Source organism: Kwoniella europaea, chromosome 1, assembly GCF_036810445.1.
Source record: "Kwoniella europaea PYCC6329 chromosome 1, complete sequence".
Lineage (NCBI taxonomy): Eukaryota > Fungi > Basidiomycota > Tremellomycetes > Tremellales > Cryptococcaceae > Kwoniella > Kwoniella europaea.
Window position 1 is genome coordinate 11,265,201 of NC_089487.1, and position 26,442 is coordinate 11,291,642.

At 45.5% G+C, this 26,442-nt stretch overlaps 11 protein-coding genes across 11 annotated transcripts; 7 read left to right on the plus strand and 4 right to left on the minus strand.

The window, feature by feature from the left end:
* Positions 1–251: 251 nt before the first annotated feature.
* V865_004275 (uncharacterized protein) lies at positions 252–5,670 on the plus strand (the record flags this gene model as incomplete). Its single annotated transcript, XM_066228059.1, has 13 exons — positions 252–1,985; positions 2,056–2,197; positions 2,247–2,318; positions 2,389–2,562; positions 2,620–2,748; positions 2,808–2,900; positions 2,957–3,180; positions 3,249–3,381; positions 3,441–3,647; positions 3,712–3,866; positions 3,943–4,212; positions 4,271–4,534; positions 4,591–5,670. 13 exons carry the CDS (start codon positions 252–254, stop codon positions 5,668–5,670), a joined length of 4,677 nt encoding a protein of 1,558 aa, XP_066084156.1.
* A 1,718-nt stretch (positions 5,671–7,388) lies between these two features.
* On the plus strand, positions 7,389–9,525 carry V865_004276 (uncharacterized protein; the record flags this gene model as incomplete). Its single annotated transcript, XM_066228060.1, has 12 exons — positions 7,389–7,465; positions 7,522–7,725; positions 7,789–7,904; positions 7,965–8,003; positions 8,074–8,313; positions 8,401–8,523; positions 8,587–8,689; positions 8,772–8,945; positions 9,021–9,042; positions 9,111–9,198; positions 9,275–9,372; positions 9,445–9,525. 12 exons carry the CDS (start codon positions 7,389–7,391, stop codon positions 9,523–9,525), a joined length of 1,365 nt encoding a protein of 454 aa, XP_066084157.1.
* A 297-nt stretch (positions 9,526–9,822) lies between these two features.
* V865_004277 (uncharacterized protein) lies at positions 9,823–12,564 on the minus strand (the record flags this gene model as incomplete). The annotated part of the gene is made up of 11 exons (XM_066228061.1): positions 9,823–9,900; positions 9,993–10,360; positions 10,430–10,612; positions 10,703–11,010; positions 11,078–11,107; positions 11,165–11,283; positions 11,345–11,648; positions 11,738–12,030; positions 12,089–12,172; positions 12,230–12,402; positions 12,471–12,564. The coding sequence occupies 11 exons, from the start codon at positions 12,562–12,564 to the stop codon at positions 9,823–9,825; spliced, it is 2,034 nt and encodes a 677-aa protein (XP_066084158.1).
* A 1,809-nt stretch (positions 12,565–14,373) lies between these two features.
* Positions 14,374–14,715, plus strand: V865_004278 (uncharacterized protein; the record flags this gene model as incomplete). Its single annotated transcript, XM_066228062.1, has 1 exon — positions 14,374–14,715. The coding sequence occupies one exon, from the start codon at positions 14,374–14,376 to the stop codon at positions 14,713–14,715; it is 342 nt and encodes a 113-aa protein (XP_066084159.1).
* Positions 14,716–15,100: 385 nt separating this feature from the next.
* Positions 15,101–15,683, minus strand: V865_004279 (uncharacterized protein; the record flags this gene model as incomplete). Its single annotated transcript, XM_066228063.1, has 3 exons — positions 15,101–15,252; positions 15,317–15,440; positions 15,531–15,683. 3 exons carry the CDS (start codon positions 15,681–15,683, stop codon positions 15,101–15,103), a joined length of 429 nt encoding a protein of 142 aa, XP_066084160.1.
* Positions 15,684–16,210: 527 nt separating this feature from the next.
* Positions 16,211–16,826, minus strand: V865_004280 (uncharacterized protein; the record flags this gene model as incomplete). Its single annotated transcript, XM_066228064.1, has 3 exons — positions 16,211–16,405; positions 16,470–16,662; positions 16,732–16,826. 3 exons carry the CDS (start codon positions 16,824–16,826, stop codon positions 16,211–16,213), a joined length of 483 nt encoding a protein of 160 aa, XP_066084161.1.
* Positions 16,827–17,541: 715 nt separating this feature from the next.
* Positions 17,542–18,263, plus strand: V865_004281 (uncharacterized protein; the record flags this gene model as incomplete). Its single annotated transcript, XM_066228065.1, has 6 exons — positions 17,542–17,596; positions 17,679–17,718; positions 17,796–17,864; positions 17,938–17,991; positions 18,064–18,130; positions 18,195–18,263. The coding sequence occupies 6 exons, from the start codon at positions 17,542–17,544 to the stop codon at positions 18,261–18,263; spliced, it is 354 nt and encodes a 117-aa protein (XP_066084162.1).
* A 241-nt stretch (positions 18,264–18,504) lies between these two features.
* V865_004282 (uncharacterized protein) lies at positions 18,505–20,638 on the minus strand (the record flags this gene model as incomplete). Its single annotated transcript, XM_066228066.1, has 4 exons — positions 18,505–20,109; positions 20,200–20,368; positions 20,437–20,541; positions 20,604–20,638. 4 exons carry the CDS (start codon positions 20,636–20,638, stop codon positions 18,505–18,507), a joined length of 1,914 nt encoding a protein of 637 aa, XP_066084163.1.
* Positions 20,639–21,287: 649 nt separating this feature from the next.
* V865_004283 (uncharacterized protein) lies at positions 21,288–22,310 on the plus strand (the record flags this gene model as incomplete). Its single annotated transcript, XM_066228067.1, has 3 exons — positions 21,288–21,970; positions 22,043–22,193; positions 22,266–22,310. The coding sequence occupies 3 exons, from the start codon at positions 21,288–21,290 to the stop codon at positions 22,308–22,310; spliced, it is 879 nt and encodes a 292-aa protein (XP_066084164.1).
* Positions 22,311–22,767: 457 nt separating this feature from the next.
* Positions 22,768–24,051, plus strand: V865_004284 (uncharacterized protein; the record flags this gene model as incomplete). The annotated part of the gene is made up of 5 exons (XM_066228068.1): positions 22,768–22,983; positions 23,072–23,218; positions 23,314–23,694; positions 23,774–23,865; positions 23,934–24,051. The coding sequence occupies 5 exons, from the start codon at positions 22,768–22,770 to the stop codon at positions 24,049–24,051; spliced, it is 954 nt and encodes a 317-aa protein (XP_066084165.1).
* Positions 24,052–25,020: 969 nt separating this feature from the next.
* On the plus strand, positions 25,021–26,215 carry V865_004285 (uncharacterized protein; the record flags this gene model as incomplete). Its single annotated transcript, XM_066228069.1, has 5 exons — positions 25,021–25,161; positions 25,238–25,381; positions 25,453–25,863; positions 25,935–26,032; positions 26,098–26,215. 5 exons carry the CDS (start codon positions 25,021–25,023, stop codon positions 26,213–26,215), a joined length of 912 nt encoding a protein of 303 aa, XP_066084166.1.
* Between the last annotated feature and the right edge of the window lie 227 nt (positions 26,216–26,442).

Sequence of the window (26,442 nt, forward strand, 5' to 3'; positions counted from 1 at the left end):
GGTCCAATTTAAATGGGCAACACATTTAAGAACAAGTACGCGTCTTTTGGGTGGTTTCACTGACCCTGAATGAGGATGCACATCCCATGTCATGTCAAATCAACAGTAGTTTGGATTTCTCTCGCTCAATTCCATCCTTCATCATCAAATCACCTTGAATGGACCCATAGATATCTTCCTGCTCTTAGTCTATACGCCTACCAGTACTGTCTTTGATCACCTCATGACCATCCGCTCAAAAGCGGAACTCGATGTCCTCCTCTTTCCCAAACAATCAGTCAGTCTCGCCAGCGCCTTACTATACCTCCCCACAACCAGGTCAACTTCGACCTGGTCAACCTCCACAATTCCATCCCAGTCCTAATCTCGCCTCGAACTACGCGTATGGTTATCAAAATCAACAAGGGGGAGATTTACAAAACTTGAACGGTGGAGGTGATCAACATTACTTCACTCATCAACCACAACCACCTACTGTAAATTACAATTATATTAATCAACAATCACAACCTGATTATACCACTGCATACCCTCAGCCCCATCAACCTTATACACAAGCTCAAGCACAGCAACGTATCTATCCGGTCTCTCCTCAGCCTCAGCTGTACCAAAATCCTCCTTACTATCAACCTTCGCCTCATCTTTCCGTAAGCCCCATCGCTTCAAATTCACCCGCACCAGCATCCATCCCGTCTCAATCCTATCTCTCGCCCCAGCCTGTATACCCTCAACCACCATTCACCCCTCCAGCCGGCGGCGTAGACCCATCTCTCGTCTGGTCTCAGCCTCCGCCTTCGCAATCATCCCACTCTTTCAACCCCTCACCGCAATCATTCACCATTCCACCTTCAAACATATCATCCGCGCCTGTGTCTAGTTCTCCACGGAAGATCATCCTCAAAGTAGGCTCAAGAGCAGTCGCACCGCAAGTGGACAAGGTAGGACAGGAAGAGACGATGTATACCGGTAGACCGAGAAGAGGAGCCTCCCAGAGAGCTCAAGCTCAAATAGTCAACTATAGAGAAGAAGATGATGATTACTTTGAGGAAGATGGTCAAGGTGAAGAAGACGCAGAAGGCGAAGAAGAGGATGACGAGGTACCGGTAAATCCAGCACCGATCGTATCACCCAAACCTACTAGATCAGGTAGGACAACAAAAGCACCAGAAAGATATGGGGATGATGATGATTTTGAAAACAAGTTGATGCCTTCCAGTCCCCCCGAGATAGATCCCACCCCTAAAAGGACAAGTGGGAGAGCTAGAAAGATGGTCATGGATCCGGATGATGAAGATGAAGAGGATTATATTCCCAAACCACCTCCTAGAAATGCTTTTCCCCCTAGAGCGACCAGAAATTCACTAGGGTCCATCAATGCTGTCGAACCCCCGACGGCCGGTCCATCATATACCAACGGGACCTCTAAACCTGCCAAGCGGAATACTCGACAATCCAGTCGTGTTAGACATTCTTCAGCCGATGCGGAGGAGTTTGAACCTACAGATGATGGGAGTGTGTCCGAAGAACATGCTTCGAGCGATGCATTAGGTAATTACGAAGATGAAGAGGAAGAAGATGATGATTTGATTTCGAGATCATCTCAAGATTCGCCTAGGAAACGAAAAACGAGATCTACAAGGAGAGCCACCAGGTCCATGCCTACTAGACGAAGTACAAGATCTACCAATAAGCGTGCGGACCCAGATTCGGATGATGAATATGGAGGTGGTGGGGGAAGAAGGAATCTGAGAACTAGAACGTCGAAACCGAATTATCATATACCGACACTAGATGATTTGAGTAAAGAGATTAGTATGGCTGAAGCTATGGCTGCTGCTGCTAGACCCAATGGACGTCCTGCAGGTGTAGGTGGACTGAGCACAGGTGTGAGGTTTGGTGCGAGTGGAGGAAATAAGGGATTACCATGGAGTGTGAAAGGGAAAGATCTAGCTCAGGCGATGGGTGATCCAGATACCAGTGATTCGGTAAGCTCACTTCTCATATGGATACTTCTTCTAAGATAGCTCATAGCTTATGAGTGTCACCGGAAAATAGGATGATTTTGCTTCTCCACTGAAAAGTGCTGGCGCGGGTGCTGGTGTTGGACCATCTATGTCTACTGCTGGACCTGTCCAGCGAACAAATGCTGTAGGACCTTCGGATGTACCGAATTATGGAAGAATCAATCCTAAATCAAGTGAGTCGGTCTGTATCCCAAGTGGAGGTATAACTGACAATGCAAACAGATATGGCTGATGCCGATCCCCTGGGTGTTGATATGAATGTTACCTTTGACAATGTTGGAGGATTAGATGACCGTGAGTCGATATATCCAGTATGATAGACGAGAGTTTTGTACGGTTGGTCGTGCTAATCCTTTCGATTCAGATATCAATCAACTGAAAGAAATGGTCGCTCTTCCTCTACTTTATCCCGAACTCTTCCAACAATTCGGTATCACCCCTCCCCGAGGCGTATTATTCCATGGTCCACCAGGCACAGGTAAAACGCTCCTTGCGAGAGCCTTAGCGGCATCGTGTAGTACTGGTAATACCAAGATCGGTGAGTCAGCTCACCTCCTTATTCGAGAGGAGAAGCTGATATATTTGCCTCGTTTAGCCTTTTTCATGCGTAAAGGTGCAGATGTACTATCAAAATGGGTCGGTGAAGCTGAAAGACAGTTGAGGATGTTGTTTGAAGAGGCTAGAGCGTGTCAGCCTAGTATCATCTTTTTTGATGAGATCGATGGTGAGCTGCATTATACCCTCTTGGTGGAAAAGATCCAAGCAGCTGACAGCATCTTCCAGGTATTGCTCCTGTCAGGAGTAGTAAACAAGATCAGATCCACGCTTCTTTGGTATCCACTCTGTTAGCCTTGATGGACGGTATGGACGGTCGAGGTGAGCTGCAGTCCGTGTGATACCGGGACGGGCAGTTGACATACACCATATCATAGGCCAAGTGATTGTAATAGGAGCAACAAACAGACCCGATGCCGTCGATCCTGCACTTCGTCGACCCGGTAGATTCGATCGAGAGTTCTACTTCCCCTTGCCCAACAAAGCAGCCAGAAAGAAAATCATCCAGATCAATACCAAGAAATGGGAGCCACAATTATCAGATGAATTCTTGGAGAAATTGGCACAATTGACTAAAGGGTATGGTGGTGCGGATCTACGTGTGAGTAGCTGATTCACATACAATGATTATTCCATATAAAAATCGTTTGCTGACTTGGTTCTCCATAGGCATTATGTACGGAAACTGCATTGAACGCTATTCAGAGACGATATCCTCAGATATACAAGACTGCGGATAGGTTACAGCTGGAAACTAAATCCATAAATGTGTCTGCGAAGGATTTTATGATGTCTATCAAGAGTAAGTCGGATGTGAGGTGCAAACTCCTGAAGAATCGTCCTAATGGAAATATCCTATAGAAATTGTCCCTTCATCTGCTCGATCTACATCCTCAGCGGCAGTTCAACTCCCCTCTCACCTCGTGCCGCTTCTCTCAGCTCCACTAGAACGAATTAGAAAAGCTATAGATCATGTACTTCCACCTAGGAAGAGCGCGACTGCTTTGGAGGAAGCTGAGTATGAAGAGGAAGAAGGTGATAGTTTTGAGAAACACATGATGTTGCAGTGTGAGTTAGCTCATCGTCCCTGCTATTTTTGAGGGTTGTAAAGCTGATATTGTATCTTCGGTAGCATTGGACAAGCTTCGTACATTCCGACCTAGGATACTCGTCCATGGTGAAGCTGGTATGGGTCAGACATACCTTGGTCCTGCGATTTTACATCATCTCGAAGGGTTCCATGTGCAGAGTTTCGATCTGGGCACTCTGTTAGGTGACTCGACTAGAGTAAGTGCACGCCTCACTTGCATGACCTCATTCACTTCAATAACGTAATCACATCATACTGATATCGTTCGCCCAGTCAATCGAAGCAGCTGTCGTGCAGTTGATAATCGAAGCTAAACGACATCAACCTTCCATCATTTTTGTACCTTCTCTATCAGCTTGGGAGACTACTATATCCGATACTGCTCGAGCTACCATCAAAACGCTACTAGATGGTATTTCGCCCTCTGACCCGATTTTATTGTTGGGTGTATCGGATGCGACTATCGATCAGCTACCGATTGATGTTAGAGGGTTGTTCGGCTTTGGGCCTGAGAATAGGATAGGGCTGGAGATGCCTACTAAGGTGAGTGACAAGATTCTTCACATGAACAATTCATTGATGTTGTTTGATCTTGGCCCAGTCTGAAAGAACAGCCTATTTCGCCGACCTCATGGCTGCTCTCCGTCGTCCACCAACCGAATTCCCTGATGGTATGCCACGAAAGAAACGAGTCTTCGAGGTATTGCCCTTAGCAGCCCCTCTTCCACCTCGTCAACCTACTGCTGCGGAACTGCTAAGAGAAGATGAAAAGGATCAAGCTGCTAGAGATATGATCTTCCAATCGTTCGTTCATCTCGTGAGAGATTTCGTGAAGAGGTATAGAAAGCCAGCTGCGACCATTAAGGTGAGTTGTGCAAGTGATGTATAGAATAGTACACTGATTTTCACCACACTCTACAGGACGATGCTATTGCCTACTCGAACTATTTGGCGGAGCAAGCTGCTGCCAAGGCTGCTGCGCCTGCGCCTGCGCTAGTATCCGAAGTTGTGGAACCTGATATTGCCGCTGTGATACCTACCACCGATGGAGACGTGGCTATGGCGATCGATCCAGTTATCCCTCCTGTGGACATAGTCAGTGACCCACTCCCAGCTGCCGATACTCCTCTAGAGGCCGCCCCTCTAGCACAACCGACTGTTCCTGTCGAACCCGTATGGCAAGCGCATCCTATCGATGTCGACACTTTGCAATATAAATTGCTCAAACACAAGTATTACACACCTTCGGATTTCCTAAGTGACATAGCCAAGATTGAAGAGAATGCTGAAAAGGTTGCTGAGCCTGATCGAATGGGTAGGATCCAGGAGATGGCCAGTAGTGCTCGATACCATGTTCAGGGCTTTGATCAGAAATGGTTACCTGAATTTGAGCGGTATAAGGAGAGGATGATTGCTAAGAAAGCTGAGAGGAAGAGACAGAAAGAGCAAGGGAAGGGAAAAGACAAAGAGATCATTGCCATTGATGGAGATGAGCAGCAGCAGGAGCAGGTCAATGGAGATGCAGAAGGTGAAGGGTCGAGTTTGAAGAGGATCAGAGAGGATGATCACGATCAAAATGAGAGTCAGGGTAGGGAAAAGAGAGTGAGGGAAAATGGGATGGAGGTCGAGGTGGAGAATGGGAATCAATTTCAACCTCAAGCTTCACACGATGATAGTTCCACCACAAGTCTGACCGTGAATGGCAACACGAATGAAGATTCATCATCGAGCGATGTAGTACCAAGTGTACCTCCACCTTCAGTGGCTCATCCGCCATTCATCTTATCTGACGAATCTATCCGGTCCCTCAAATTGGATTTGGACCTAATTACCAGCACGTTCAATGTTGAACAGTTGGAACAACTTCGAGCTAGTTTGTTTGATATCATCTGGAGAGGAAGGGGCGAGTGGGATAGGACGGGCATGGTAGAGAAGATGAGAGAGAGGGTGGTAGGGTGGGGTCAAGAGGTAGAGAGATGGAAGGACAGTGGGAGAGTGTGAGTTACGTTAGTGCGGAGTATTTGGGCAATTCAGGAGGAAATACCTTTGATTTTTGGGATTATACATTTATACATTATATAACATTAGTATGAATTTCTGTCACATGCAAATGTTTCATATTGATAAGTATGTACAGAGTATATACGGAGTGCGACCGTCTCGGTCGTGCGGCTGGAGATGTAAACCTTGTTTGGTGGATGATCGTCGTGGGTACCTATAATTGCGTATATAAGCTGCACAAGGAAGATGATCGACAAGTGCATCCTTGATTACTTTGATCTGTACTTATGATAATATACATCCTACTAGTTAGTCTTGTCAAATTGATCAGAGAGAAAGACTCCCTACCATAATACGTTCCCGACTTATCATCTATACTATACTCTATACTACGAGATAACTCAACTTGAAACTCAATCTTTCACCCACAATGGGCGGTATACTCGAGTATTCCGTAATGCACCTCCATCCAACACCTGCGAAGCTTTCATCCCACCGGACGACCAAGTGGATCAAGTATGTTTCGTCAATATTACTTGTGCGAATTACATTTGCGATTATTGGCATGCCGTTATCGCCCGTAGGAACATCACCTTAGATCATGATGGACATTATGCGGAGAGACAATTTTGTTATGTACCCAACGGGACACTTGCTAATGAACGGTTTGACGAGGCGAAAAAGCAAGCTTGGAGAGGAGGTATGTCCAGGCAATATGACTACTTTTTATAAGAATTCTTCGGCAATGTTGAGACTGCGGTTAGGAACAGGGTGGGAATACGGAGAGAAACAGGGTTGGAAAAGTAGGTTGCGGCTTTTGGGTATGGCTTGGATGATGGGTGTTGGAGTGAAGTTGGTCGTTGATGGGATGGGATGGGGAGATCTGTAAAATGGAAGGCGAGTAATACCAACAAGTGGTAAAGAGATCAATAGGTTGATCAGAAGTGATGGCTATTTCATCGTTAGTTGTTGTATGAAAATAACATTCTGCCTCACTTCAACGACTCTACTCCTCGTTCTATGGGTTTTCGTCACATCACCGAAGCTTCTTCTCCTCACCAATCCCAGCCGGAGCAATTCACGCAATCGACCCTATCCAGCTTTCGCGATGATTCAACCTCCTCAATCACCTCACCAGTAATAACATCCTGATACCTCTCAACTTCCAGGACCACCCAACACCCTTCTAAATTTGAAGATCGTTGTGAGATGTGAGAAGACGTGTATATAATAGTTCTCATTGTATCTTTGTTCTCGATGATTAGCAATCAGTATCCAGCGGACCTGATCAGTCCTATTAGTCACGATGGTTGGCTTATTCTTACCATATTATCCTTTGTAGCTGTCACTTGTCTTGTATGACATACTTGCAACCAAAGTTAAATGTGTTGCTGTATCTTGTTCGATGCATGCTTTCCTTCGATCATATGCATATGATCCCAGCTGTTATCGACGGGATTCCAGTCCATTCAGGGTATTTCATCACTACGCCGAGGGCTATCTTACCGGACTTTCTTTCGGATTCCAGTTGTTGCACTCCAGATATCAGATATGCCCGCGGGCATGACGAGTATCATGCATCTATTGTAAATTCATGTTTATATATATAGCAGATACGGAGGATATGACCACCAATATGTAGTATATGCGTTCTCATCCAAGCATTGTACTCCAGTATTGCACTCTAGTCCTAAGTCAAGTGCATCATCCTTGTCAACATGTCAGCTCATCAAGTGAACGGTAACGCTACTAAAGATTGGCCTTTCCCCAATCCACCGGTAGTAAGAGAAGAATAGTGAGTGGGCCCAACACATCTCAGTGAACTAATCCTGACACGATATACTGTTGTAGCCTTCCCAAACTAGCAATCAAACCGTGGTTATCCGCCCACACCCCTCAAAGAGTCCTCAAGAACTGTAAAGTCGTCGATCCCGCTTCGGGGAAATTACTGGACGGTTTGAAATCCATCACAATAGCAGAGGGGAAGATCGTATCGGTTGAAGATACTAAAGAACAGGACGAAGGTGTAGATGTACAGGGTGCATATGTTTGCCCGTGAGTAAAGCATTTTACCTCGAGTCATACGAACAAAGCTGACAGAGTTAACTTCGATTATAGCGGTTTGATCGATTGTCATGTTCATATCACTGCTACGCCCGGTGTGAAGACGATGTTGGAATTGGTCAAATTACCTGATCAGTTGACTAGTCTGAGATCTACATTTGTACTCAAGGGTAAGTTCATGTATCACCGTTGAGTAATCGAGCTAAATAAATTCGTGTTTGATCTCATAGAAATGCTCTCTAGGGGATTCACCACCGTCAGAGATACCGGTAAGCCCCAACCCACCCCTTCCTGCTCCTCGTCATTCCTAGCTGATAGATATACTGCCGGTGTAAACAGGCGGAGCTACCAAAATCATCGCCAATGCCCTTGAAGAAGGTCTATTAGAAGGACCAAGGTTATTCCAATGTGGTAAAGCCCTATCGCAAACAGGTGGACACGCGGATTTCCAATCTGCCGTATCAGGCGGAAACCAGACTGGATGTTGTGGTGGGCATTCTGAATCGCTCGGTAGAGTTTGTGATGGTGTACCCCAGGTGTTGAAGGCTGTGAGGGAAGAATTGAAAGCTGGAGCCGATTGTGAGTCGTCACCTCTACTTTCCAACCCTACACATCACATAGGGGTTGTACTGTAGCTGAACAGCTGACGACTGGTCGTAAAAATAGTCATCAAAATCATGATGGGTGGTGGGGTGTCGAGTGAAGCCGATCCAATTGATATGATCCAATTCACAGAAGAGGAAGTTCAGGCTATTACTAAGACTTGTGATCGAATGGGCAACAAGATAAGTAAGTTAACCCTGCCTTGTGGTCCATCAAGGTTCTGACTGACATATTTATTATCATTCATAGGTACCGCACACGCATATACACCAGGAGCTATCAGACATGCAGTAGAGAACGGCGTCAAGGCTATCGAACATGGAAACTTTATTGATGAACCTACAGCCAATATGTAAGTCGGCTTATCATATCTATCATGCGATTCCTTCTCGATCTTCATGACTAATCCATCCACTTCGTCTCAACCAACGTAGGATGGCAGAAAAAGGTATTTTCCTAATTCCGACTCTAGCATGTTATGGAATAATGGCTCGAAAACCATTCGAAGATTTCTTATCTGAAGTTGGTAGACCCAAGAATCTAGAAGTTATGAATAAAGGTTTGGAAGCCTTGAAAATCGCTGAGAAAGCTGGAGTGACCGTCTGTTAGTGAGTCAAAACCCCTTTCGCTTCCACCGATAATCTGATCTAAGGCATATGCTGATGTTGTACGATGTGTATCAGCGGTACTGATCTTCTAGTATCCGTAAGTGATTTCCATAACATCTCAGCGATCATGTACAGAGATAGTGTTCACTAATTCTGATTCCATAGATGCACGCTCTTCAAACTGAGGAATTCACCGTGCGATCTCAAGTGCTCGATTCGCCTACCATTCTGAAACAGGCAACTACCAATGCCGGTTAGTCAATCACCTTGTAGATATCGTCCTAAAGATATCAGCTGATCAAATCCATCGTCTTGCTTGCTACATGTAGCCAAGTTACTCAAACATGAAGGTAAACTCGGTGTGATCGCCCCAGGAGCTTACGGTGATATAATCGTACTCCGATCCAACCCCTTGGAAGATATCACTGTGAGTTTCAGATCAGATTGTCCCTTCATGTATCGAGTGAATAAAACACACTGATGAATGAATGCAATGTAGGTCCTTGATCGACCTGAAGATAACTTGTTGGCTGTCATCAAGGAAGGTAGAACTTCCATGTCGCACATCAAAGGTCTTTAGGTATCCGGAAAGGGATGGGTTTTGGATTCAGTCTATGATGATGTTTTGGGTTTTGGAGCTTTGGAGCTTTGCAGTTTGAGTAGACGGGCAATTGTGAGCGTTGCTGGTGCGATAAGAGTAGATAGGAGGCAGGGTGTTTGTACATTACAACATACAATGAAATGCATATCATTCCAAACAACACCATAAGTATACAACCTAACAATAAGCAATTGCAACAAGATGTCTCCATCCAGTTATACGGTGTATATCCTTTCCTCCGTTTCATATCCGTTTGGGGTCTACCTATCATTAATGTCAAGATTGCATCGACTGAGTATCCCATAACCAACCTAGACTACTCCACAGCTGTTGATCCACATCCGTCAATGGGGCCTATATGAAAAGGATGTCAGCCTTGCTTCACATTACTCTTTCGGTTCATCCGACACATTTGCGCCTCTGGGTATAAAGTCAAGGTGACTTACAAAGAGATTATTGATATCCAAACTCCATTCCGGGTTCGACCCTGTTCCTGTTCCCATCACACCAGTCATGGAAGGATCCACCATTTGATCATGACTAAGCGCATTATGGACTTTGGGCGGATCAGCCAGTATACCCAGCAAACTCTGCGCGAGGGGTAAATCAGATTCTAATGATTTCAGCAAGAGCTCCAAATGGGTCTTAGCGGTAATTGCAGTAGTCCAGGAACTGATATACCCCGCTTTGATCACAGTTACAAGACGAATTAGGACATCGCCCGACTCGAGGTTGATCATTGGATAGAGGGTATTGGCCTTTACTGCGATACGGAGTAGGAGGGCGGCACCATTTAGGATGTTGAAAGCCGAATCTGCAATTAAGATCAATACTACGGTAAGTATCATTCGATGGTGATTTGCATGATGAGGACAGAACTCACAAGGAAACCAGAAAGTTTGATAATCGACTGGATCTAAACATTCCAGAAATTCTACCAACTCTTTACCAATTTTGAGAGCCGCTTTGAGAGTACCTTCGATATCATGGGAAGTCTCGCCCGGTTCACCTAGAGTCAACCGTATCAGGGCGACTTTTAATCCCAGGTATGCAACTTGCATGGACCCTAACAGTATCACCATCGAACGATTAACATTGATCAGTGGACATCGCATCACCTTTGAGGTGGGGAGCATCCTGAGATTACTTCACTCACTAACTCCAGGAGCCCTTGAGGTCAGTTTGGGTTTGATTGGTAAGTCCAACTGCGGATCCAGCCAATCTTGGAATGCGTCAAGATCATTGGCCATACTTTCCAGTAAGACACTTCGATAAGGATCCCTTGGAGGTGATACGGCAGCTTGGAGGGTATGAAAATTACTGGTGATCCGTTCAAGGATGACCGTCAGCTTTGCCATGCCGATGAACGATAGCATCGATTGACGAGGCTCGTCGGAGGTTTCGTTGCCCCAGTCTGCATCCCACATCTTCGGTAGAGAAACATTATGGTCTGTTGGATGGATACTGTGGTGCGATTCGTACATCAGTACGAGTCTCATCGGTCAGATCGGAATGAAATTGTCGTACGTACTAGGGTGGTCTACCTTGAATATATGATCGCCTGGTCAGTCATATGAAATCAGCAAAAATCAGATCCCCGTGAGATGCCGCGACCTACCAAGTATCCATTATGATCAGAGACCACCATAATCTTCTACGCAAACTTCTCTCCCATCTCGGTAATTTCCACTTGATACATTCCACATGCAGCCCAAGAACATAAGCGCATCCTACAGCCTGTACGACCGGCCATCCTCTCAGTCAGTACTCCGTTGTCGGCTTGAAACATAGTACTCACTCTACCCAAAGCCATACTATTCTGCGCATGATTCTCATGAGGATTACACAACAGAATCATCATGGTAGTTTGCAAAGTGATCAAACGGGGTAACCGATACTCATCTTCTAACGCTGCTAAAACCTTTTTCCACATTATCGTAGCGACTGCCCGCTCTATCGGTCGATAGGTGTATATGGCGTGGGACATGAGTGCCGCTAGGAAAGTAGGCGAATAAGTTCCACTACCCGGTTCTCGTCTTATCACAGCTTCGAGTCGCATTCGGTTGGCTACTGGAAAAGCTAACAGAGTGGTCTCTTTGAAACTGATGACACGTAAACGAGTGAGCCACCCAATTTCAGTCTGTGCAATCAATGCACATGTGTCAAATGATAGATTGCAAATAACGCTCACAGCTGGGTCAATTCCTGGGCCTTTTCCTGTCCTACCAATTCCACGCATTCCTGCAATAAAGGTTGTGTACCCTCCGGCGGACCCAATCTACCATATAACAATGCTGGATTCCTGACGAATAGAGCAGGGACAGGTCCATCAGAGACCTGTCTGAACCTCTGACCAGGTCCCCCTCCTCCACTCGATAGAGATGCTGCGAGAGAGCTTGCAGCTATCGCGGAAGGACCGAGGTAATGCGATTCTTCACAATCGTCGTACTCCATATCGAGAGAATCGTAATATGCATCGTCTGACTAGAGGATATTGACATCACCGTCAGCTTAGGAATCACAGTTCTGGTGGAAAGCTTACACCATCAGGTTCATCCTCTTCTTCCATAATGGGTAATCTACTACTACGTATTAATGCAGACATTGAATGTGTCCTACGTTCACTCTGTAGAGTACATCCGCTGTCAGTGATTGGCGTATGTGGCATGTAGAATACACGTACTTCTATAGGTCCTGAAGATGGACCAGCAATACTCGATGGTGTATTTCTAGGCGGCGTTTTACCATGTCTTTTCAAAGGTGGAGCAATAAACGTACATTCCTTGTTACGGGCTGCACAATCCGTACATGGTTTTCCTGGGATCGTGATATGACAAGAGTGCTTCTGTCGTCTGCCTATTGTTCATGCGATAACAGTCAAATCTCATCAATACTGTTTTTCTTTCTGCCGTACATTTACATACAATTGTCACATGGTCTGACTTTCTTCGACCCGATCTTCCTAGGTTCATTCGTAGTTGGGATTTTACTTTCTTTTTCGGTGGGGATGCGGGGCATCGTATTGCCTCTAGTAGCTTGTTCCGATGGGTGCAGATGTGTTCGGGTTCTTATCAGACCAGAGCACCCTTATGAAATGGATGTCCAGTGCGAGAATAAAGATGAGATATGAAGATGGACATGTGAGATGAGTTGCCCGCGGTGAACAAGGCAGAATCACCGGCGTACACCGATGTACCTTCCACATGCCGATCAAGTGATGACGTAAGCGTGGTCGAGGTTCCTTTCACCCTCACTGAGGAGGACAAACACGAAAATTGCAGTATCACTTGGCGGTAAACTGAACCCAACACTTTGTATTGGGGGGAAGAGGGGAGGGGGGGAAGCTATTGTGACCTTGAAGTCGTATGCTGCGCAGCGTTTTCTTGCAAAACAGAATGAGCCAGATGGAAGTCATGAAAATTGTCCATGAACACAGCTGTCAAGAAGCCATCCGATCGACTTCCAGCCATATGATATGCTTTTACAGGTAGCGGTTCATAACGTGCACGAACAAAGCCTCCAGCACTGGTGAAGATATGTTGCATGAGGTGTGGCGATCCAATTGCCAGCAAATGTGCAGTGTGATCTTAACAATCAAATGGAACATCCGCATGGCGGCCATGGTGCCTGGGGCTCGATGGAGATCTCGGACCTATTTATGGGGCATGTTTCCCGATGGCCGGCTGACTACGATAGTGTGCTTGCCTGGGGCTACAAAGCCAAGGCCCTTCGTACAGAATAGTGGACGGTGTCAAAGCTTGGGTCCGCCGTTCTTTTTTACCTCTGTCTGGCAACGGAAGGCGCTCGTGACGCAGAGCAACCTTCAGGTTCCATATTTAGACTCTGTACCTGTTCTACCTATGACCCCTCTCAATGAGGATCTCATGTGACTTCACATGTGGGTTCACTAGGACAAGGATAGAGAACCATCCTTGTATATGAGTATGTGTATGTATGTACATGTACACTCTCAGCTCTCATTCTCCGATATCTCTTCCGGAAGCGCACCATCCACTTAGAAATCAGCTTACCAGACCTAATGGCGAAAGCCTACAATCACTCTTGAACGATGTGCTTTACCCCCATCCAAGGTGAGAACTCCACTCTCGATAGATGCTGCTTCGGTACCCAACAATGTGCCGAGCTCGCATGTGGTTCTCAGAATCGTACAATCATAAACCAGGATGGGAATCTGTACTGTGACATCAACGCAACGCAAGCCGAGTGGTTATGGGATGCTCATTACAACGATACGTGCAATACTACCATCGGATGTTCGTACTCCAGACTTTCACCCAAATACATCAACGCCTCGGATAAGTCAACATATGGAGGTATATGGATGGGGTGGATGATGGTGGTGATGCTTTTAGGCGTTTGGAACAGGAGATTTCACTAGGTGTTCGGACGTGTGTAAGTTTATACATTCCATGATTCGCTTTCCACGATATTGTAGCTGATGATGGATGTACCTACCTACCGTGGATTGTCTACAGTCGAGGTCGATATATTATCAGTGACCATGGACATCTGGCGCTTTCCCGTTACTTTGCCTTGTCAAGATCTTATGTAGATACGAATCCCTCATTTCCCTGCTCATAATGCATACCTATCCGCTTTGATGAACGAGCTGGCCCGAGCAGCTTAGTCCAAAGGACCCCTCGTCCTTTTCTGATGGTGGTCGTTGAGTGATATGTTACTGACAGGACAACGAACAGCATCATTCAATTGTTCCAGACACTTTCTTTCCTTGATTCTTCTTTTCTTTCCAATTCTTTCAAGCTCATCCCAAAACATCTACCTACTCACAATACAACCCACTCCGAAATGTGTTTCGTCCCCAACACTCCCAGCAATACCATTACAGACAGTCGATGCTGCTTCGGATCCCTCACCTGCGCACAGTTCATCTGCGCGGTTCAGAACAGTACAATCGTCAACGAAGATAACAATGTCTGGTGTGATATGGATGGATTGGTCAATGATCGAGCGTATCGACAGGATAATGGGACTGTCTGTAAAGAAGGAGATGGAGGATGGTGTCTTGGTGGATTTGGGGTACAATCTAGCTCGGGCAGAATGGTGAAGAGATCGGCTGGAGAAGGAGTAGGAAAGGTTATGGTGCTGGTGCTGTTGGGTTTGGGTATTTGGAATGGGATCTTCGCCTAACATCGTTCATGTGAGTATCTCATATCAGTTCCTTGTATAACGAGACTGTACCCTTCATCCGTGTTTAGAAAGATATGCGGTATCCAAGCTGATCAGTCTTCAGAATCACGGGAGTTGTTCCCCTCAATCCTCACTCCCGTTCACTATCTTTGAACAGCGACTATGAGGCCTTCATTCGACTATATCCTTCGCCTCGATGCGACCAATCAGCGGTACCCCGTCACGACCATGTACCCATTTTCAGCTCTTAGTCGTCTTTGCGTAAACGAACCCATACCATGCATCTGTACTTCTCAATTCCTATATTTCAATGTTCCTATCAATTCAGCATTCCACTTCTGACCTTCTCCGTTGAATCGTTTGTACGGTCCTGTTCTTCAATTGATCAACCCTTATGAGCCCATTCGGGAGCTTCATCCTTTCCTTCATCTTCGAGCTTATCACCTTCTTCCTTGGTTTTGTGCGATGCTCCCTCGGCATGTTCAGCTGGGGCGTAGACCGTGAAGAGTGATAGAGGGGTAGGGCCAGAGTTGATAACTGCAATTAACAGAACATGACAGTCAGTGACTGAATCAGGTACTGAACAGTTGACTTTACTTACAGTTATGCTTGGTTCCTTGAGGTACAATAACCAAATCACCAGCTTTCACTTCCTTCTCTTCACCTGCAATTACAGCTTTGCAAGTGCCCGAAGTGAAAATGAGATGTTGGTCAACGTGGTGGACCTAAAGATGACGAGAGATGATCAGCTATATCCGACACCCAACAGGGGCTAAATCGACACAGGATAAATAGCAATGCTGGTTTCCACTGACCTCTTCACCGATCTCCCCTCCGACGGGAATAGTCATAATGACCAATTGACTGCTCTCTCCAGTCCAGAGGACGTTCCTGAATTCACTATGCTCGGAAGGGAGGGAGCTGGTGATCCGAGGGAAATAAGCCATCTTGTGTTCCGGTGGTGACATCTTGTTGCTGTTTGATCTGATCGTAGATGAAGTACAAAGAGATCGAGCAAGAGGAGAAATGATGGGAGAACTTGTCAACGTTCGTCTGAGGGTTGATGAGAGAATAGGTTTAGACATACTATTTTGAATGTATAGTCAGTATTGATTTGATTTGATGTATTCGTTGGAAAGGGGACTAAAGAAACGTACTTCAGTGATGTATATCCGATCAGAACCATCTACCTCGATCTTATGGGTTTGTGCAACAACCGAATTGTGCTATCGAGTACTCGTACTAAGCGTGGACTGATTACCAGATACGGAGCATGGTGGGACTTTCATTAACTTAGATGACGTCAGATCGGATCGAATCACACCCCTCATTCCTCGGGACCAAACAGACAAATACAGTAGATCGTCGAGTAATCGATTGGGAGTGGTGTTCATTGGGATTTCGTTCTGATGAGAGAAGCTTACATTATTGAATACAATTCTCGATACGTAACGAATACAACAGACTAATCGATTACCAATCATTGGCGGCACTGTTATGGTATATCCCCATTAGGTGGCAACTCCTGCTCTACAAACTCCTTCCTCATGACCCCTCCACTATCTCCGTATAGAGGTGAGAAAGGCATCTCCATGATGACTGTATGAGAATGTCTTTGATCAACGTGACCCATATGTTTCTTTCCATCTGGAGAAACGTACGAGAACGTATCGTGAGTAAGAGGTGTAATCTGCTATACCATTTCGCTTTTAGCACGACCTCGATCACCTGTATTGATTGGTGGGATGACTGACCATGGCATAAGACAGTTCCTTTGCTCTCTCGTATCCCAATGCCGGGGCTATAGCTAACTCGTAATGATACGGACTGGAGAAAATGTGAGGTATCGTCTGTTGGAAGAATTTCAAGTATCCTAGTTCTTCTTCAGTTATTTGAAGGGACCAGGTGTAGTCGTATGAGGTATCTTGATGTTGGCGGTTCTGGTGTCTGTGGTGGTGTGAGTGATCGTGATGGCGAGATTGAATGACCTTGTCAGAGTCAGGGTGATTGACTGACACATGAGAGTGCTGTTTAGTAGCTTTAGAGTGGACCAGGTCGGTATCGTGTTTACTATACAAATTTGGATGATGATGGTGGTGAGTAGACGTCATTCTTAGACTTTTTGAGGATTTCAATTTATCCATAGATAAACAATTCCTTATACAACCTGGAAATGAACAGTCTATCTCAAGTGGCAACGTGTATACAGATACCACAAGGGGTGGTATTTTGCTTTCGTCATCGTACTGAATGAAAGGAAAGCTAGTGTTTCTTTTGCAGGATTTGCTCAAACGGAAATACATCACAACCTTCAGCACAACGATTCCGCTACGACCTGCAGTACTGTATATTCGAGCTATAATAGCTGGTAAACTTCTCGAAAGGTCATTAGGAACCTACCATCATTCCATGCATGATCTGATCTCCTCAAACTCCTTTGTACCCTCTCATCGGCCGAAGCTGTCATCTCCCACACATTGAGACATCCTTTCCGCGTAGATCATCCCTTGAAACAAAGTGAATCATCGTGATAGCGGTTAACATTCACAGTCTGACTGACGTGATTTGGTGCTTTATCGGTAAAAGTCAGAAACAAATGAAAGGATGTCATCCTCGACGGGGGTAGGCCAAGAGGACTGTGTGGGCTGGAGAGGGTGGGGAAAGCCGATGAACCCGATGGACAATGGTGTACATACATAATGTCAGGTCGTAGCTACAGGAATAGAGGAGGAAGAGATACATGACTGTACCGTAGTGGTTCCACGGATTGGAAGATTTACAATGTCTTTGTCACCAGAGAGCCACTATTGATAATATCGTGCCACAATGTCATCCTCCAAATCCAAATCTAAGCATCAAGAAGAAGACCTTAAAGCCAGACGTAAAGCCTACTTATCAAAAGCTGATCCATCCACCGTTGAACAACTGGTAGATTCGGACGATCTGGGAAGAGAGCAGTTCAGAGAAGGTGAATGGAGACCTTCATGGGCTAATGTCGAATTTGTAAGCAGTTAACTATCTCTGTGAAGAAGGAAACGAAGACGAGGCTGACGTCGATGTCACTGGGATACGATGTATAGGATGAAGATGCATGTTTGCAAAAATGTAATGTTCGTACCGACAGATGGATACTATGTTCCTGCCGGGAGGTAAGTCAATCCGATCCAATCCCATCTCTAAACACCGAAACTGTTCGAGTGACGTCTTACCTGACCTTTTCAGTATTTTACCTCTTGGTGCCCAGATGCCTGAGATGACTGTACTTCAATATGGAGGGTAAGTCATCGTTACTTTCTTACCTACGATTCACATTAGCCGAGTAACATTGTTTGCTCTGACATTTTGTAGATACTTCCCAGAAGGCACTTCGTTCCCTGGGGGAGTGATGGTTCCAATGCATGCCAGGATGGTCAATGTGCGTGATACTGTATCGATCCCCTTCTCACTACACATCACTGATGCTGAGATTTATATTGTAGATCTTACCTGAACAAACTATCAAACCTTCTGGTCCAATCGCCTCAGAATCGATGTGCTCGATTCAATAGGGTCTAAAGTCGAACGATGACTACTCCGGATGATATTCGTAATCATAGCTGACAAGATGTGTTGAGATATATGCATGATGGTTTTTACTCTACTCGATACATTATTTTGATGTTTCTGGTGTATACTCTTACAACATGTAAAGTACCGTATGTGATTTTGTAATTTTCAAGGATTATCGTGTGACATCCCAATTCAAGTCCACTCTGTATGATGCATTGAAACAATTTTTCTTACTCACGCTCACGCCCTCAACTCTACTGGCGGAGGCAATAACGGTATTGCACTCAACCCAAATCCACCATCCTTAAACGCTCTAATCGCATCTTCCTCCAATTTCTCACCTTTCTCATTCCCATTTTCACTCGGAAGCAAATAACTCCATGGATCATCGTATGACCATCCGGGCGGTACGTCACCCTGAGGTTGTATACCACCACCGAAAGCACCACCACCAAATACATTGTTCTGCTGCTGCTGCTGAGTGGGTGTAGACCCAAATGCTGAAGAAGTACCAAAAGCAGAAGACGTGCCAAATGCAGAAGTAGCGCCTATCGCAGAAGGAACAGATGGTTGTCCGAAAGCACTGGCGTTCCCAAATGCTGAGGTAGTTGAGGGTTTTGCACCGAAAGGATTCGCCGGGGCGGCAGGAGTAGGAGTAGGAGCGGGTTGAGATTGAGCGAAAGGATTGGAAGGTGTGGTAGATGGATTACCGAATGGATTGGCTGATGTTGAGGCTGGAGCAGCAGGAGAAGGAGCGTTGTCACTGTTTGAGAATGCGCCGAATCCACCTCCACCAGAGTTTGCAGTCGGCGCAGCAGATTGCCCAAAAGCGCTATTTCCAAATGCCGAAGTCGTCTGTGTCGAACTGCCAAATGCACTGGGCTTGGCTGATTGACCAAAAGCAGATGATCCGAAGCCTGATTGCCCGAATGCTGATCCTGTCGACGGCGCAGTGGTAGATGGAGAAGAGGTATTTCCGAATCCCGAGCTGCCGAAAGCCAAGGGAGCAGAAGGTGTTGATGTCGAACCAAACGCAGATGGTGCGGAGGGAGCTCCAAAGGCTGAAGATGTACCTGAAGGTTTGGCACCAAAAGCGGAGGTACCGAAGCCTGACGTTGGATTTGACGTATTACCGAATGCCGAAGGTGATGGTGAGGATGTAGAACCGAAAGCTGAAGGTGTGGAGGTGGAAGCACTGCCAAAAGCTGATCCACCGGGTTTAGCACCGAAACCAGATTGACCGAATGCCGATCCACCTGCTGGAGTCGTATTGGACGCGGAACCGAAAGCAGAGCCAAAAGAAGGTGACGAGCCAAATGCTGAAGATCCAAATGCAGATCCAGCCCCAGTAGGTTTGGATCCAAATCCAGACGATCCAAATGCACCTCCACCAGTTGGTGCTGTTGTCGAGCCAAAAGCACCAGTAGAAGCACCAGTAGAGGGTTTGTTTCCACCAAATGCAGAGGGTGTAGAAGATGCTCCGAAAGAGCTCGATCCGAATGCCGAAGGTTTGTTTGATTGTCCAAAGGTGCTTTGCCCAAATGCTGCTCCTCCACTCGTACTACTTTGTCCACCAAATGCACTGGGTTTATTCCCTCCGCCAAAGGCTCCACCTGTACCACCGCTACTACCGAATCGTGAGGTATTCGGAGCTGAGTTCGAAGAGGGGGTGTCCAAAGCAGCAGCTTCAGAAAATTCTTTGGGACGAGGATCACCAGGAGCGGAGTTCCCTGTAAATCTGGCGTTGTGTAGTTGTTCGGCGACTTTGTTGGTAGCGGATAGATTGGCGACTGCTTGTGTTATTGTGGAATTTGCTTGGTTCATTAGGGTATTTTCTTCGTTCACCTATTACATTCATTGATTCTAGTCAGACTGTTGACCACATCAAGCAAGCCAAGCTGTATTTGAGAGGGCAGTGTAGTTACGGTCACTCACATAATCCTGTACTTTTCCTTCCCTTAACGCTATCACGCTCTTCCACCTTAATTCCTCCGGCGAGATATCATATCCAAAGAAAAGATTGGGCTCATATTTCGCAGCTGCATAGTTGGATACGAAGTAGTTGGGCTTTTCTATGGTGAGGTCCTGCCGTATAGTATCTTCACTACGACCATTGCATCACATCCGAATTAGTCGATAATAGTTGGGTCGGCTGGAATAACAGAAACTCACTTGAATTGGTATTTTGAACTCCCATTCGATACACCTCTCGGCTGTACGCCTCCCTGTCCTCGTGGTGGGTGGTAGAATTTGCATGCAGTCCCAAATCGGCAGTAGCTATCATTTGACGGGGGAGATAAGCAAAATGGAAATGTTTGTATCTCTGGGACTGGACATACCCGTTCATGAAATCACGACAGACAGGAGCTGACATTGTGAAACAACTGACAGGAGAGCGGCTTCTTGAGGTTGATAGGGTGAGGGGTCGACTGCGATGGTCCGCCGCCTGTATGCAGTGGATGTATGATGTTTCTCACGACAAGAACCGGCAGGCTAGCTGTTGATCTATGTTGGTTCCAGTTCAACTTTTCGAGCTGAAGGTGCTTGACTTATGTTTACAGGCTCAAGTATGTTGTGTGACGGAGATCGAGGTATCCTCCGTGTCCTCGCAGTGAGGGAATCAACACCTCTATTCTAAAAAAAAACCCCTTTCTTCGCACCCCAGCATACATACATCCATTCCTTCAACAAAGGTACTCCCATTTATTACCGCAGCCTTGGAGCATACTGATGAAGAGCACTAATCCAGGACGATTGCAATCCTGTCACACACACACACGAAGGATGTCCTTACACCTCTCAAGGGTGCCTCTGCACACATTGCTCTGATTGAATGTCATTTAATGAATGATGCATCGCATTTAGCTCAATCACTTCAAACGTACTAAGTGTAGCTCCAAGGTATACCTTTGCTGTAATGAAGACTCAGTAGCTGATGAGATATATACTTTACTCGAATACATATGTACTGACCTCACTTGTTGCAGCCCTTCTCGTGCATCCTGCCTCGTCAATCGGCAAAGATGTCTTCAGCTCCCACTAACATACCTTCATTTCATCTCCCTCTTCCAATCAATCCATCCCAAGATGACTACTCGTCGAACACTTATTCACCTTCGACTTACCACGCGTTATCGCCTCCAAAGACTATACCACTCACAGGTCGAAGGGCTAGCGATACTGCCTATACTACCGAACAAGATCATCGACTGGACCATCCCAATACCAAACCCAATTCTCTCCCTCATCCATCTAAACTTTCTATAAGAGGTTCATCCCCTCAGAAATCACCTCTACGCCGGCTGTTCCATCGAAATATCCTTCCAATCTCACCATCAACCACGTCAACTTTCAGTTCTGCCTCCACTACGAGACCATTTGAAATTCATCCGTTCGATTATGGCTCTCATTCAGAGATCCGCTTCGAACCTGTCATCGCCTCTCCCCAAACACCCTCTCACGTACTTTCGAACAGCATGGAGGAATCACCAATTACGGGTTACGGAATCGCATGCACCAAGATGACTGAGAAGGAGGTGGTCTTAACCTGCAAGAACGATAGGGGACAGCAAGTAGCTAGTATGAAAACTTCGGTCAGAGGTACGTTGATCGAGATAATGGGAGAGGAAGGGAATGCATGGTTAGAAGAGGGAAACAACAGTTTGGGTGGTCGGAAAATACATCTTGATGGGGCAATCTACCAATGGTATGTATCCTGGTTTGGACCTTTCTCAATCTTCGGACGATACTTTGCTTTACTAAGAGTGTAGTTGGATAGGGCGGAAACGACAGGATTAGCAATGTTGGTTGATCTTGAAAGTAGACGTAAACTTGCGAAATTGCATTTCAACGTTCTTGCTCGAGATAAATTGATGATATCCGAAGAAGGGTTGGACAACTTACCTCTTATCATCATATCAGCTGCTAAAGTGAGCTCCTTCTTACATCTCTGTGTCACATCATGGAGAAAGAGATTCTGATCGATGGATTGTGATACTCAGTTGTGGTCCGAGCACAATAGCGAACGTGATTTCCGTTTGAAATGATAAAACAATGAACCTTCGCCGAACTCCCTCACGGGGGCTCTGATCACTCTCGGCAGGAAACCTTATGACTCTGAGGTATGTATGATCCTGTGTTAGCCGCACAGGACTTCCCCGTTGTTTGCGGATCCATAATAAACCGTTTGGAGGTAGGCCAATCGTTACCCTGAATACCTTGTTCTTCTACACGCATAGGCCACTGGATTGTCGTTAGAGTACACTCACAGGAATACCGTCTGTATGGTCCCTGATCATCCAGATGTGTTGGTCCCGCTTTGATCATCAACGGACATCTTTGACCCCATACAAGGTCAAAGCTCTTTGCGGTTCTTCGGTTCCGAGTGTATTCTGGGTGATCCGATAATGACGTGTGCATTGGGGTTGATTTTTCTTTACTTTTCGAGATTTTCAATTCACCCCATTCAGCTTTCAGCTGCTCAACGAGGATATAAAAGCGAAAATGTGCTTGGTGATTACTTTCCAATTTGTCTGTCAAATCTTCAAACCTAGGAAACCCAACTCAGCCATTATGTTTTCCACTCCATTCGAGCAATTGATCGCGATAGCACTTCTGTCTAGATCAGTCATGGGCTTAATGCCATTCTTGGGATGTCCAGCGACGCTACCTCCCGATGCTACCCGAGTGCAATATCCCACGCAGGCTTCTTTCTGCCCAGTAAGCAATAATCTCCCTATCATCACCCATAAAGTCTCAAGAGTCATATAAACCCACCTGCTGAATGTTTAACTATCTCTGGTACCAGGATATCTGCCTGGATCAGAACTACAACTACGCATACTTCGACTATCATCTTGACGATCCAATTTGTTTCTGTGGCGATAACCCTGCGTCGATATCTTCGTATACAGATAGTCAAAGTATCTATGCAGGATGTGCTTCAGGCTATGAGGTGAGTTCTGTTGTTATATTTCTCGCTTCCTTTGCCTTTCAGTCGGGCAAGGTATGTTGTGGTATTTAACGGTTGACTAGCATGTATGAATTTAGGAACACAAAACGATCAGTTCATTCGATCACCTATTCTGCCAGCATGACGTATCACTGGTAGACCAAACATCCCCAATCATCGTCAATAGATTTTCAGAGTGTTTCGCACACTGTCAGAATTACCTGATAGCGATGGTCCAGACTCATCCAGATAGTGAAGATCTAGGATGTTTCTGCGGTACGGATTACAATGATGGCCAAGAAGAAGCATGTAACAGAAATGCTCAGTTCTTATATTTCAACGATTTTACCTCCCCTTCTGGCGCGCTGAAAAAACGTCAAAGAGAAAGGGTAGAAAGGAATTCGAGAAGAAGGTTAGAAGCCTTCTGTCCGAATAAAATGATACCTTGTAATGTTACTGGCGTACCAGATGCTTTCGAGGTGAGTTCTGACCATGCATACATACCAGTGACAGGCTGAAAAGAATGCTGATCGACATTGTACGCGTACTGTATCAAAGTGCCTTGATACCAATTTCGAGCTGGAATCGTGCGGTGGCTGTATTTCAGGCCATTTCAACGATGATCACAAACTTGCTTCTAATGGTGTTCAGTGAGTACTGTACCCTCTTGTCCTCGCTTAGGTTGGTAGATTGCCGCTGAGATTTCATGCCTAAATAGCTGCTCCTCCATACCGGGTGTTGCACTCGGCGCTTCGACATGTATGATGGGTAAATGTGAGATCTACGCGTGTAAGAAAGGCTGGGTCTGGATGGAAGGGAAGTGTGAAAAGATTTGATGAGCAGATGTTAGACTCGACAGGATAAGCATGCTTTAGATTTTTTAAGGAGTATAATGCTGTAGGTGTATTAGGGTTATTGAGAGTATAATTATGTACAATGCTTCTATGGAAAACAACGATTGGCAATTTGGCAACCATGAACCCCACCACCACCAGCAGCTTTTGACTAACATTACTATGGATCGTCAGATTGTAAAGCTGTAAACTTGCTACCGGTCTTCTCTCCTTCTCCTGCTTTGAATTGCAGGAATTGCCATTTTTTGACTTTCTTTCGCTGATATCAATCCTCGCCACAGCAGTAATCCTTTCATTTGTGTGGAAATCGCAACATACAAGAAAGCATTTTACAGTTTTCAGAACATTACAAGCCCCTAGTGTGCCTTGTGTGATTCCGATGATATAACTTCATGCACGTCGCGTTGCCGAAAGGTGATCTGGAATGTGATTCCAGAAGGGCGATTTGAATGATAAATGTTTAATTTATCTTTAATCAAGGTGATACTGTATTGTGCCACAACAGAGATAGAACTTGGAACCTTTGCTGGAAAACTACGTGCTCACATATCATTCAAATCATCCTACCCAAATCCTAGAGGACACTTCGAGGTTACTGATATACCTCAACAATTATGAACATCTTGTCTTAGATTCCTTGCGTTATTCGTTTCGTCACCTTCACTCTTGAATGTCACTTGCGACAGCACGAAAAAGCCTGTTTTGCGGCCCCTTTCCAATACATTGGATGGCGAGTACGCGACTGACAGGTCTTACTTCCACAGTATCCTGTGGTATGGAATGCAGAAGGTATATATACTGGAATGCGATCAGTTCATTTGAGCAACATCCATCAATCATCGACCCACTTCCATTCTCTCTTTTACAAATCCCTTCCTCTCATCCCCTCTTCATACATACAGTAGATAGCGATTCCGCTATTTCACACCATTCTAGAATATTTGATCAAACATGATCGCCATAAACAAACACGTTCTTTACATCCTATTTTCATCCCATATCGTTCTAGCTGCTCAACCATATCTGGGTTGTGTAGATGATTACGCCGAAGGAAATTTTGCCTACGATGTTGATGAGGGCTCATCCTGCTTGGTGAGCCTCCTATATATCTTCCGATATAACAGACCACATACTAACCACCTCAACACTATACTGTATTTCCTATTAGGCTACATGTACCGATCAAGGATTCGCGTATTCATTTACGAATTTCGGCGGGCAAGGGGATTGTGGGTGCGGTAACTTACCTGCTTTACCTCAAGATTATATCGATTCTGGATCGACCGATTCATCATGTACGAGTGCATACCTCGTATGTCCCCCTCTTTCCTTCTTTAGTCTTACTTCCGTGGACTGATAGTCGATACCATATCACATATATAGACACAAAGGACATCTAGTCGATTCGATCATTTAGACTGTACCGGCCCAAACGGTGAAGTATTCTTCGACCAAACAGAAACATTGCAATTCCGAACAATTCAAGAATGTTTCGACAATTGTCAATCGTATACTTTTGCCGTGGCGAGACCTGATCCTGAAACACAGTATTTTTCTTGTTTCTGCGGTAACGATCAAGGTGAATTTCAATATACTCCACAAGTATGCGATGCAAATAGCGAATATATCTATCAAGTCGCAGGTGAATCCCCTTCGGAGGTTGTTGGTAGAAGACGATTGAACGAGAGAAGGGAGTTGATAAGACAAAGGAAGATGGCAGCAGCTGGTATGGCACCGAAATGCCCTAAGGGGTTGACTGCTTGTAATGTCCCAGGTGTTGAGGATGCCTACGAGGTGAGTTCATCTTTTAATGGATTGCCATACAGCATGATTAGACTGACTTGCTTGGCTGGGTAAACGTTTAGTGCATTGATACCGATGTGGAACTTGAATCTTGCGGAGGATGCGTCCACGGCAGATTCGGGGAGAGACTCATGGGTAGATTCAAGGGAAATGGTGTAGAGTGAGCCTACACTTCTCCATTCTGTGCTTGGCGAATGATGACCGCTGATCAACCCTTGATCCCAGTTGCACAACTCTGCCAGGAGTAAGTCTCGGAGCATCAACCTGTTACGAAGGTCAATGTGAAATATACGCTTGTAAGAAAGGCTGGTATTGGAAGAACGGAGCTTGCGTGAAGAAGTAGTAAATCGATAGATTAATGACAAATGGACACTAGAGTGCAGCATGAAACACTTTCGTTGATATTACAAAAGATCATGATCAGCAAGCAACTGGCATTCGAGACAATGGTCACCCAAGTTAACGTATATCTCAATGCGATACGCGTAAAGCGAAGGAATGGAACCGAAAATAAGCCTAAAGAACCCTGAGCTACACCTAAAAATTGTCTCACAGCAGTATGGTAGATCA